Raw genomic sequence first — 13366 nt, 5'->3', positions numbered from 1 at the left:
TATAGAAAATTAACACGCATTATGTGCTAGCAAAACTCATGTTACCAAGAGAGAGATTTGAAAAGTCCTGCATTAATTCAAAAGGAAGCAGGATAAGCCAGTAGGTAAAAATGCCATGAGGAATACGTTGTCTAGACCAATTGCCTCTAAATAAGGTTAGATACTATAAATTTTACATACGCATTTATGTTTAAAGAATTGTCATACTTGGGATGTGCAAGAAGTTGGTATAATGCATGTTTGTTATCATCCAGGCTCATCATAGCTACTAAGAAACACTTGATCACTTCCCAAGCTTGCCTCCGATAATACGGTTCTGTGTTAGCACTCTTCAAACAGTCCAGAGCAGTTTCAATTGCCTACAACAGAGAGGTTACGGGTTAGATACACGTACTGGAAAACCTGGTTTGAATTAAACCTGGCATGATAAGATGTCAGCAATTACAGTATTTACACATATTCTACTCATCAGTTTGAGTAATGAGAGGAGAAATCAGTCAAGTTACGTGCATTAAAAAAAAAAAAAAAAGCAAACACAACTGTTTTTCCAAGGTCTTTTCAAGCCTGCTGGCTGTATGGAGCCAAAGAGAGACAGCTGCCTGTACAGAAATGCGTTTACTACATCCAGATCACACCTACTTACAGAACTGTTATTGAAAATCACAGAAAATGTATTAAAACTCTACAGACCAAATTAACTTAGAATCTAGCTCAATTCTCTGATCCCAAAATACGGTCACAGATTAGATTGCTGTAATTAATGAGAATGAAGCATCTGTAATACACTGATTGTCAGATGAAAGCCACTACAAGTACAAAGTGTTTTTGCAAGTATTAGAAGAACTATACCCAACCTACAGACAACAAAGGAAGCCAAATCATTAAAGTCATTAGGATAATCACTGAAGAACACTTACGATAAGCTTTTGGTACACTTCATAAAGAAAACGGGGAGGTTTTAGAGCAGATTCCTGCTCCTAATCTACCCAGCACACAAAAAATGCACAAGAAAGAATTACTTTTGCCAGTTTATCTCCCTAGCCTAAGGCTTTGTAATAGCAGAACAGCATCTTTACATTTATTATTTGGAGCGATATATAAAACAGTTTAAAGGAGAAAAAAAAACCAGACTGGCAAACTTCCGCCTCAAGTCCTTACCTTTTCCATAGGGAGCTGAATAGATGCTTTACAGTCTGAAAATTCTATTGTGATGCTAGGTCCTTGAATTTCTGTGACCACATATTGTAGTTTCTGGGACTCCTTTAACATCTTCCTGTTACTTCCACCAAATTTACCAAGTACACGATAAGCCACATGAGAAATGCTGTCCGCAGGATTGCGCAGCGTACGCCACAGAGCCTAGAAGTAGTTTAAATGTAACAAGGTCAGACCAGTCTCACTTCAAAATTTTTCAACTTACAGTGTAATAAAATGTCAAGGAAACCACTTATTCATGTATCTGGGTATTTGGTCCTGCGTACCTTCCAGAAAAAAACACCTATCCAGAAGGAATGAAAGCAGTCTCCATTAAAAACAGGTAAACTGATTTATAAGGAGATTGTCCTAAGCACAGTTTTAGGTTTCATTAATGTGATCAGCCACAAAATCTCCAGTGAAAGGCGATGTCATACTTATGGCTAATATTAGATAGATGACATTATGAATTTAATAAAAAAAATTAAAAACCGAACACCAACATTGTCCAAGTGAAATATCCTCAGAGCTAGTTTCTAAATCTAGAAAGAAAATGAAGTAAATATTATATTTACAGGCTAAAGGATATGCTAGCACTATTAGAGAAAATAGACACATTTATAACATTGTTCCAAATTTCAGCCACAGTATAAATACGATCTTCAGTGTATAGATGAAGATTGCACATAGTTGTCAATCACAATATGCTGAAGGTAACTAGGTAACTAACCTTAGCAGATCTTAATCACCTCTATACCAACTCATCTTAGACAGCAATATTCTTCCTGCAGAGCCCCAAGTCTTAGTTTTAACTTCTTACCAGGAGGTATAGAAGAAAAGATTCATTCACTTCTAAATGTTTCAGTTGCACAACACCAAACAGCGTTCTGCATACGAATCAGACACATATGGTTCCCATGACAGTTTTTTCCAGTTCTTATTAATCAAAGTCTCACGTAAAATCCTAACATTTAGTGAACTGACGACCTCTTGTGGTCTGACAGGAAAAAAACATGCTTACCTGCATAAGCTCAGCTCGAACGGGTTGAATATGATCATACAGGAAGTCTGGCTGCAAGTTATCCACGCACAATTCAAGAGTTCTTAAGCCTTGGCTAACCAGGGTCTGCGATCCATTGAGAGCTGACACCAAGGGATCCATGAGCATGGGCAGGTACGGGAGCAACGAGCTCAGACGGACCGGCACAGTGAGGCAAAGCTCTACAAACAGGTCTTTCATGTGTTGTTTATGAAGACCACTTTGCAGCATATTAAGTCCTGAAAATTACACGTTCAAAGGAAAAAAAAAAAAAAACAGTCCACAATTCACTGTTCAGAAATCACTGTTTCCTAAACTCAGAATAACCTGACATTTTCAATTATGTCAAGCTTATTTATCTCAAAACAATGCATTTAGAAAATATAATACAGCCATAAATACGAATTTCATCTAGGGACTCTACACAGTGAAAATTTTGTAGGTATATGCACATAGAAAAAGAAGATCTATGCATGCACTAAGATTGAATATCAAATAAATATCAAAATAAGGTAGCATTTGAATAGAGTGGATGAAAGCAAAAAGACAGCCTGACCCAAACCTCAACTTCATTTCAATTTAAAATTGAAATCTTCTCCAGATGGAGAAGATCACTTTTAAAACATGCAGGCTCCTGAAAATAAATATCACATGTTTACGTCAATGTCCATTCATTGTTCCATACAGACAAAACACATTCCCCAACTCTTTTTTTCCCCCCCCTGCAGAAGATTTCATCCATTCCACAACCTCAGCTAGCAGCTCTACACTGACACGTATTTTATGTAATTACTTATATAGAAGATAAATATTTGCTAACTACAATAAGAATTGCCCCTGGAGATGTAGTAGGGAACCACAGGTTTCGCTTTCCCAAAGTTGTTCTGATTAGCTTGTCCTTAGGTTTAAGTAGTACTCCATGCTCCCTTGGTCATCTGTAGCATCTCTGGAAGATGGTCTTCACAAGCACATAAGCTCATTTAATCAAACTCATTCATTTTTCCATTTCTTTCTGGAAACTGACACAATTTCCACGGACATTAGGCATGCAGTGGCAGGTGTACACAACACGCCTTCAACTACAGAAGAGCCAGAGCTTCTCTGCAGCGCTCTTCCCTCTGAACTGGAGATAGCCTGGCTCCTCCTGCTACCCCCACACCTCAAAACAACGAGCAAACAAAAAACAGCAGTCCCACAACAGAAAGCAGAAAACAAGCAGCAGTAGTTGTGAAGCAGCCAGAACTATGGAGCCTGAAGCAGCTGACAGAAAATGAAAATAAGCCACGTCCAAGTTATTTAATCAACTGCTAAGCTCAAAACCAGCAGCTACTTTTGGTTTTGTGTCGTTTTTTTCTTTCAAATTATACAACTTAACTTTATGAGTACTATTTACATAAGAAGATCAGAAACTGGGAGGGGGAATAAAGGTATTGTTCTACCTTGCAGTAAGTTTGGTAACAGCGGCAAGAATTCTTGATATAACAGATCATGACTGCCTCCTCCAATAGATCTGAACAGTGCTCTGAGCAGCAGGAAATAGTTATAGGGCTCTTTGGCAGTCTGTGCAAGTTCCATAGAGCTGTTCACAATCTTGTGTAAATGCGGCTATAAAAAAAAATAAAGCTTTAAGATTAATAAATCATCAATTTTATCATCGCTGCAGTGTAACAGTTTACATGAGACAAGTTTTTCAGATCAAAACCTTTCAGTTTCTCCAAGTAATGTGGTACCATCCTAATTTTATACTGCTACTGAGGAACTGTTAAAAAATTTATCCGTATTTGAACAGCACCAAGAACACAAAGCGTTCTTTAATTAATTAAATGCTGCCTTCACATTAGACAAATGATTAAGTGTGCTTGCTACTCCAAGCACAACCTGCCTTAAAACAAACACCTACAAATCTAACACAATGAACCAAATTTGCTCCAAAGCACCTAAGGATGAGTAGCAGAAATGTCAGCAATGTCAGAATGACACCGGAAGACATTTCACCATATTAGTTTAATCCAGATCTAATTTTATCAATAATTCTTAATTTTAGTGAATGCAATAGTATGACTTCAAAAACTAACTTTTACAAAGGAAAGAAACAGTTCCAGAGCCAAAAGAATAAGACTCGGCGGCCTCTTGGAGCAGGGGACTTTAACAGTTCCCAAGAATCATTAACAGTTGATAAATGCAAGGAATTTCCCAGAACAGGTGCAAACAGTGACACAGCTCTGGATTTTATTAACATCTAACAGCGCTCTACATTGCTAGGCAAATGCTGCAGGGAGCCTTCATCATTCAATTTAATTATCTACCCAAGGGCCACATCATCAATCCTGCTGAAACAAAAAGGTAACAGGAGCGTGAAACTGTGAAGGCAGTAAATCACGTCCCTCAGATGGGACCTCCAGCTTAGAAAATCCAAATGACCTTGATTCTGATGGCAAAAGAATTTAACCAAAATTATACGAATACTGCCTCACACTGCTTACAAACATTGCTTCATATTAATCTTTCAAAGAATCAGGAAAAACAGTTATCCCTACTCTGTTCTACCCTGAAAACTACTGAACTAATTCTGCAACAACAAATCATTAAGCAGAGAAACCATTTTTATATAGTTGTCTGTATCAAGAATTGCGTTTATTTTAAGGTGGGGAAAGGGAAATTGAGATAAATGTTGAGAGAAGGAGCAGTGTTCCATCAATGTTTTAAAGCTCCTCCATTATATAGGCAGCTGTTTCTCATAGTTAGGAGAAAGCTTCAAGCTCAGAACACGTTATTTCTAAACTTATTAAAAGAAATGATCTATGTTCAACATAAAACAAGTTTCTTCGAATAAGCAAGCAATATGTTGTTAATAGAAAAATAGAATTCCTCAGCACAGACTTTGCAAAATCCCAAAAATGTACTTCCAGCTCAAGAGCTCCATGTCACTGAGCATGTCATGAATTAACTAGATTCACCAACACACAGAAGTGACACAGTCTAAGCAAAATCCTCATGTTAATAAGGCAATAACAAAAAAAGCACGATGTGTACCTGTCCTGACCATTAAGTTATGAAGCTCTGTGGTAATCCCAATCACACTACACACATCTCAGTCACTCAGATTCAGAATGAGCACGTCACTACAGTTTCAAATATTCACAGAAACCACCTCTTATAAATAAGGCAATAACGTATTGCTGTTTGAACTACGGCACTGGTAGTGGTTCAAACATGAAAAGACTACCAAATGATAAAGAGAATAAAACTAAGTTTGTTGAAACGTCTGAAGAATATATTAAGAGTAAAAACAGATTCAGATTTTTTTTTTTTAAAATCCAAATGACCTTTACCTTCAGCATTTGTTCATTTTCAGCAGCAAACAATGAAACGGAGCCAAAGACCAACTTGAACAGCTTGAGATACAGATTGGAGAGTTCCACATTAGAGCCCATTTCTGGCAGTCGATCCAGAAGATACTCTACCAAAATCGTCGCAAAGAGGGCAGAGGTAGTAGGATTTGCCAAGAAGGAATTGGCAACTATCTATAAAAGGAAACCACAAAGGAATTAATGCTGCCGTAATGAAGAGAACAGAGGGATTAATACGCTACCCATTAAAAAAAACAAAAAAACCTGATCTTAGGTTTCTACTTCCCCACCCCATCTCCACTGCTGTGCACACAATTCACGTTATCCTCAAGAAGAACTGTGCATATAATGTAAGCATTTCAATTTTAATTTTAGATGTATGCTGTAGGAACTGTGTTCTGCTAAGTAGGAGATCAGAACACTAACACAACAATCACACACAAAACAGGAATTCCACAGTGTTTAATACTTCTCATGAATAGAAGTACCTCAAGGTGCACATATTTGTATTTCATCACTTAACCTGGAAAGATTCTGAAAACCCATCTTTCCAATGTATTTTCATACAACATTTCAATTCTTTCATGCTAACTTCAACGTTATTACTTAACAATTCCTTTTCAGCCTTAGGTACTCTATGGCACGAGGTATTTTCCACAGGTGGGTTATTGTCAATTGGAGAAAAAAATGACAACAGACATAATACCTGAAGAGCATAGTTTTTTGAGATTCTTTCCACCATATAAGGAACGGTAGTTTGAAAGATCTCTTTAAAAGTTAAAGGGTTCATCATTGTGAATACACCAGCAAAATGCTCCAGAACTTCCTTTTCCTCTTTCATTCTCACTGTCTGACAGTTGGCTACTCGAACGTACGTCTGCCCGTTTCCTGCTATTTGAACCTATGGCAATTGAGAAAATGAATCTATCACTTACAGAACTGCAGCAACTTTTTCCTGCTACTCCTAAAGAAAAATTCGAATGAAACTGACGTTATACAAGATTCACATGCAATTCCCATACAACTAGAAATCACAAAAGCCAACACTGACAATAAAGATACGAAAATGGAGTGTGTAGATCACAGACTTTAAAATCATGGAGTCAGGAGTGCAAAAAGACAACAACAGGAGATATCATACTGTATTTGTAAAGCTACTTAATTCTAAATCACGTACATTTACATTTCAGCAGTACTTTGCATAACTTCAAAAGATAAACATGCACCAAGTGAATGCTTCAGCTGATGACTAAACTTAAAAACTGTCTTTGAAGAAGAAATTTAATCCGCTACACAAAAGACAAAGATTTTTAGTCTGACCTGCCAGCCTAAATATAGACAGTAATAACTGTTACGAAAATAATCTGCTTCTTGCAAGTGATAAGTACTCTGAAATTCATAAAATTTCCCACTAGACATGGCCCCGAAATGAAAGGTTTCACGAAAACATAATACAAGTGCCATCTGTATTTGAGCTGACAAACACCTATTAGGAGATCCAACACACAGAAACTGCATACGATAACACGGTATGGGGTCAGGGTGCATACCTGATAAATATCTAAAGCCTGCATCGCATATTTTACCAGTTTTATATAGATTTGAGTCTCCTTAGGTTGCAACTGCTTATTGGGAATGAACTGTGCTTCTGAAAGAAGAAAAAAAATACAACAGCAGATACTTATTAAAAATATATATATATAATTTTTTTTTTTTGCAAGAGTTTTAATTGTATAGTGAATAAGGATTTTTTTTCAAGTCAAGAGTAACTAAATATAAAGCAGTTTTACCACCAGGAGCTTTGCATGACGTTATGCCCCACGTGATTGTCTTCACACCACAGACCAAAGTTTTCACTAAGCTTCGGCAATCCGTAACCTGAAAAGTCTGTTTATCTTCTTTTTCTTTCTCCCCCTGTTTTTCAAAGACAGGTACGGGTGCAGGGGCCACTGGAGTGGCTGGGGCAGGAGATGGAACGGGAACGGGCGCTGCATTTGCCGCTGTCGGCACTCCAGGCAGTGCGGCCTCAGCCGCCCCGAGCTCAGACTGAGGTTTGCATTTCTTAAAAATTCCCGAAAGCTGGTACCGTGCTATGGTGTGAAACTTCAGAACAAACACCTAGGGGGACAAGGAAGAAAGGCACACACAAGAGCAGAGTGGAGAGGGGAAGAAAAAAAGGAAAGTAAGTTTCCACTTTAGAATTAAAGATGATTCTAAATTTCAGAATTCTAATACTTCAACTTAACGTGCTTAGACCTGTAAGACTTACAACTATATTTCTGGAATTGCTCAATTAACTGCAAACATTTTCAAATGTACCGTAAAGTGTTAATGCACTGTTTTGGCATATCCTCATTTCTGAAGAAAGGAGGGGGGAAAATGTGACTGATAATATACTACAAAGTATTAGGCTATTCAACTTATTATCAAAAATTTTGAACACATCAATACCTCCAACATTCTCATAAGAATATCTCTACCATTTCCGTTTTCCTGTTCACTTTTAGATCGGATACAGTCTACCAAATTTAGCAGCAGCTTGCAGGACATTGTCTGGATACTGCTAGGCAAGGACTCATCATCAATGTTCTTGGCAAATAACTGCACAGCAAGGGAGAGATCGTTGAGCGGTAAATGCTGCCGGACGTGATGCACCAGGTCTGCCAGCGTACTGTATGCAAGGGGTCTGCCAGTGCAAACAAGAAAGGAAGAAAACACACTGAGGACAATTATAACAGTCGCTAATTGGACTTAACCAATAATCACCACCTGGATCTATTTTCAAGATTATAAATTACAATTTTCAATTCCTATATGCAAACACACAGTTTACAAAGCTTTTTCAATTACACAAGAGAATTACAATCTTACCAAAGAGGCATTAATCCATTCCACAACACTAATATTAGAGATACTCGGACCTTTGTTCACCCACTGCTGAACCCCCCCAGCACACAATTCCATCCCCATAACAATTCGGATGTTTCAAACCACATTTGAAGCAGTGCTGGTAAGCCTTTTCACAATTAATCCTTCATTACTCGTGATTCCATGAAAATGAGCCATATAAAGATTTAAAACCCCCCACAGACATTGTGGTAAATATCAGCAAACCCTGAAAGAACGCAGCCATGGCAGGCACTCAGGAAGACGTTCCAACCTTTCTGTCATACCTCAGTGTCTCTCGGGCAGTATATCCAGAGCCAATTAATATAGATTCATCAAACAGTTTGTCCATGCATGGAATAAATTCTGTAATTAAAACAATAGAAAATGAAAGCTGATGGCAAAGAAAACGTTAAAATAAATTAGTTAAGCAGTGAGCCACTTATTGTACATATTGAAAGTGAAGATGGAAAGTTTTACAATAAAATTTACTCATAAAACGTGTGAATTTTGATCAAACTCTTCTAACTCTACTGGCACTTGCTCCTTGAGTAACTTTATAGAACAGAGTCAAAGCAACAACACTGATATAATGGGAACAGTTACTGCTGGAAAAAGAAAAAATGGTTCCAGTAATTTCAACTTCACAGAACTTTTCAGAAGCAACTAACGAGTCACTGCCCATGAAAACTCTGTTTTGTGCATCATCTATCATGCAAGCTCTATCCCAAAATGTGAGAAAGAATATATAGAACTCGGGATCCAAGGAATTAAGAAGAGATATCAGTAACAGATTCTAATGAAAAAGCAACGTCAAAGAAGCATTTTTTCTTTCTAAATACAGAATTCAAAAAGGTCACTGAATTGATGAGTTCAGCTCCACCCTAAGGCAGATGAAGGCAATGACAGCAAGGGCTGAATGATCCCACCTTCAAACAACACAAACTAAAATGTAGTAATAAGCAAAAGCTCAAATAGAGGGGCACCTGAAAAAAAACACAACCAAAAGTAAAGTTCATTCTCATTCCCAAAGTAACAAGAAGTATTTAACAGTCCAAACCAAACAGCACACAATGTACCTCCTAAATACACAGAAATAGTTGGAATCTTTCCGATGTACAGACACATTAAAAACAGCAGTACTTACGGCTCCTCAAGTCTGTTGTTAAAATGTGCTTGGCAGCAATCAGAAGCTCCTTCCGGAGGTGTGCTGTTTCTGCTGGACAATTGGAGAGCAATTGCAACATTCCTTTTACCATTTGCTGAGAATATTTAGCCACTAATTCCTATAAAAAAAATGAAAATACAATTATTACTATGCTCTACTTTAAAACTCTGCTTTATATCTCCAAAACAACGCTCAATTAAAACTCATTGATTTCTCTTCAGGAAGTCTGCTTGTAAAAATAAAATTCAGTAGCCATTCCATACATGCTTTTACTTTGCATTCACATCAGAACACTTCTGAAAGGATGACCAAGTACAGCCCTATGGATGGTCAGGTTTGCTACTCAATTGCTCTTCTCTCCAACCCTTGACGCACCGCAGTCATACAAGTCCCTTTCCCACCACATAGTAATGAGAGATCTGTTGTATTTAAGAGTGGTAAAGTAACAAAAACGCAGCCTACCTGGTAAATTCTTATGATGTAAGCCAAAAAAGACAATGTTTTAATTTGAGCAGCGATGAAATCAGCATACAGTTCTTTGTTATAAAGTTTATGTTGCCTGAAATCAAATTGAACAGTGGTTATTCTTCTCCTCCTCTTCAATACCTTTGGTCAGAAAATTCACGGCAGTAACAAATTACACCATCTTAAACTGAGGTTCTTGTTCCATAAGAAAATAAATTCAGCGTGGGAGAGCCCACTTACCCAACATTTTATGCTCTACGTAGACATGCACAACTCTGAAACAACTGTACAATTTTCAACCCCCTGCAGAAAACCAAGCTAATACACTGGCACCAAACATCTGGCTCTCTTCCCCTAGCTGGGGCGATTTTTCTCCAAGCAATATTCCTTCCCAAAGGCTTGCATGTCTTTCAAGTTTCAACCACTTATTCAGATCAGCTGAGCAGACAGGGAAAGTCAGAGGTAATAATCCTGCTGCACTGCTCAGCACCATTGCTGCTCCTTAGAAACATCTCTCTGAAGGAGGTAAAACAGTGCCTCTGTCTGCAACACCTCAAGGCTCCATGCAAGCTAGACTTGGAAAAGCAAAATGGGAACACAGGTGCCTTCCAAAAGAAAAATAACTGCAAAGTCCTAGCTGCGAGGTCTCCATCGCATACTATCTGTGGTAACATCAACTTCTGTCAGAAACTCTATTAAAAAATGCATCTCAAACAATAAACTGGGGGGGAGCTCATAACTATGAATCTTCTCAGTGACACATAATGGCAATATTCAAATTTGCCAATTACTTCAAGTACAAAAGTGTCACTGTAGGACAATTTTTACATCAAATAATCATTGCTACTTTTGAGATTAAAAGCACCAGGACTAGAAGCAAAACTCACAGGACATGTGACAAAAATATTTCAAGTAACCTTGAATAGCAGGTTACAGAAGTTTATTCCATGTATCACCAAATAGTACTGAATCACTCTTACCTAGCTTGAGCAGAAACCTGAATTATAATAGTGTTCATAATCAAGGGCACAAATTCAGCTACCACATTGTGAATGTTCAGTTTGTAGAGCTTAAAAAAAAAAACAACAAGAAGCAGTATAATTAGAGAAACGAGAGAAACGTGCAACTCATTCTTGCAGTCAACATATTTGAGAGCTAATGAAAGAAAATGAAGAAATCTCACTGGATCATAATTACACCATATTTTAATCTAAAAATTTCGCTACACTTTGCCATCAGAAGTTACACAAACATCTGAGTAACCAGAAGTGTTCAGATACAAAATACATTATACTGACCTGATACATAAGAACAACAATAATAGGTAGCTCGGCCAAGACCTTTAGGGATAAAGATCCTCTGGGTATTATAGAATGCTGAAAAGAGAATAAATGTTTTGTAAACAGTTTAATTGCTAATTTTAAAAAGTGCTTGAAATGCATTTTTAAATAAACTGCTCATTTTAATAGATATATCTAGAGAGTATTTAAGGGGCATAGAGCCACTTGGTATTAGATTAAATTAAAAAATCCCTTAGTTACAGTTGCACAGCAAATATCTGAAAAGTTTCAATCACCTTCTACAAATAGAGGTTGATAAGCAAAACAAACAATAAGAACCTATTGCATTTATTTGCCCTCATGATTTTGGGCACTGTGATACACCCAATCTCATAGTTAAGAAACAGAATACTTACTGTTCTTGTTTCACTGTCTTCTCTCTCTGGGTTCACCTTCACCACAATTGTTGTAATCATGCCAACCATCTCAGGAGGAGGAACAGTGTTCTCTGGAATCACCTGAGGATTCTCAAAATACCGACCCTACATGCAGACAAAGAGCAGAAGAAGAATATAACATCGGTAGTTACAGTCAAAAGGCAATTCTTCCACATACTTTTTCCCCACAGATGTTTTTTTCTTCTCTGCACAGGACCTTTCCACTATAGAAGATACTGGGACTGAACACATCTCCCATAATCTTTCACTCCCACCACAGCAGGAAGCAGAAAAGCATCCCCAAACAAAGAGATTATTTTGCTAAAGCAAAACATCAAAGCAGACACACTGTATCTGACAGGAAGAACGGACAACGGCCTGCAGAGATCAAGCAAGCTGAAGAGCTCTGCTGGAAGGTAAGACATCTCATCCTTCCCTTGCAAAAAAAAAAAAAAAAAAAACCACCACAATTTGGAGATCATTGAGCCAATAGAATAGTATTTTATTAAACAGATGCACCTCGGTTTTCTCACACTGTTAATACTGCTCTACAAACACAAGATTTTGTAAATCAAAGCCTAAATTTCTCTATTTCATGGAGTATTTTTGTTAAACATTTTTCTTAAAACTACACCACTAACTGAATCACTAGATGTAAAAGTAATTAACTTATTTAGAGGAAAAATTAAGACGTAGAAATTAGTTTTCTGACTATAGCAAGGGCAATTTAGGAAATAAAAAAACTCACCACTACTTTAGGAAGTTCCTTGTAAATCTGCTTCACAAAGTCCAAAAAATGATGGATCTAGGAAAGAAAAAGTTGGTTCACCATATAAACAGAAATTTACGTCTGTATTAGCAGTACCACTACATTCAACCTTTAGCCACCACTAGAGTACACCTGTCATGACATTTAAAAGGGATGTTAATGTGTTCTCCAAGTTTATTCCATTCCACTAATATTAACTTGAATTGACTTGGAAAGAATCGAATTGAACTGTAACCTCAACACTTTCCCAATACAGTATAAATGGGAATAATGACTATAAAACAATTAAGTCTTCCGAGGAAAAAAGCAAGGAAAGAAAGCAAAAGAAGAAAAATGCAAACTTTCATGCAAACTCCTTCTCGAATCACAGTGACACAAATGTGGAAAGAGAAAGAGGGAAAAAAGCACTGATCATATTCATTTTCTGGGATTTTTCTTTCACAAACCAAAAAGGCACCAATTCTCTCTGCTTCTGAGGATGGTTTATTCTTTTTGGAGATCCTCCCATTCTAACATAGTACCCATAAACACCTGAAGCAAAAATAACTAGACTTTAACAGTTTGTTTTGTTGGTTTTTTACCCTCTCTGGGGTGCTGGGATGAGAGCACTATGCAATCCTCTTCTAAAAATTACTTGGGGGTGGCTTTTTTGCTGTTGGTTTTCTAATATATGGTTACTAGAGGTCAACAAACAAAAAATGATGGCAGAAATTAAAAAAAAACACAACAATTCTGAAAAGAGCATGGGAGTAAGCTCTGTGCTACGTAATGAGATTTA

General features: G+C 37.3%; 1 protein-coding gene across 5 annotated transcripts in view; it reads right to left on the bottom strand.

Moving 5' to 3' along the window:
• The window catches only part of TRRAP (transformation/transcription domain associated protein), an 84613-nt gene that overhangs the window by 61455 nt on the left and 9792 nt on the right, over positions 1-13366 (bottom strand). For 3 of the 5 annotated variants that reach the window (XM_021411663.1, XM_021411662.1, XM_021411665.1), the window contains 16 exons: positions 12568-12624; positions 11799-11924; positions 11401-11478; positions 11083-11171; positions 10100-10196; positions 9617-9755; positions 8757-8835; positions 8035-8269; positions 7374-7701; positions 7134-7231; positions 6290-6484; positions 5566-5757; positions 3673-3838; positions 2216-2472; positions 1159-1359; positions 181-359 (listed from right to left, as the gene is read on the bottom strand). In XM_021411663.1, the coding sequence (XP_021267338.1) occupies positions 181-359; positions 1159-1359; positions 2216-2472; positions 3673-3838; positions 5566-5757; positions 6290-6484; positions 7134-7231; positions 7374-7701; positions 8035-8269; positions 8757-8835; positions 9617-9755; positions 10100-10196; positions 11083-11171; positions 11401-11478; positions 11799-11924; positions 12568-12624 (2516 nt within the window). The remainder of the gene's footprint in view (positions 1-180; positions 360-1158; positions 1360-2215; positions 2473-3672; positions 3839-5565; positions 5758-6289; positions 6485-7133; positions 7232-7373; positions 7702-8034; positions 8270-8756; positions 8836-9616; positions 9756-10099; positions 10197-11082; positions 11172-11400; positions 11479-11798; positions 11925-12567; positions 12625-13366) is intronic. The other 2 variants (XM_021411664.1, XM_021411666.1) reach the window with 1 other exon arrangement.

Source organism: Numida meleagris, chromosome 13 (genome assembly GCF_002078875.1).
Source record: "Numida meleagris isolate 19003 breed g44 Domestic line chromosome 13, NumMel1.0, whole genome shotgun sequence".
NCBI classification, from domain to species: Eukaryota; Metazoa; Chordata; class Aves; order Galliformes; family Numididae; genus Numida; species Numida meleagris.
Note: the sequence above shows the minus strand (reverse complement) of the source record. Positions and strands in the feature narration are given on the sequence as shown.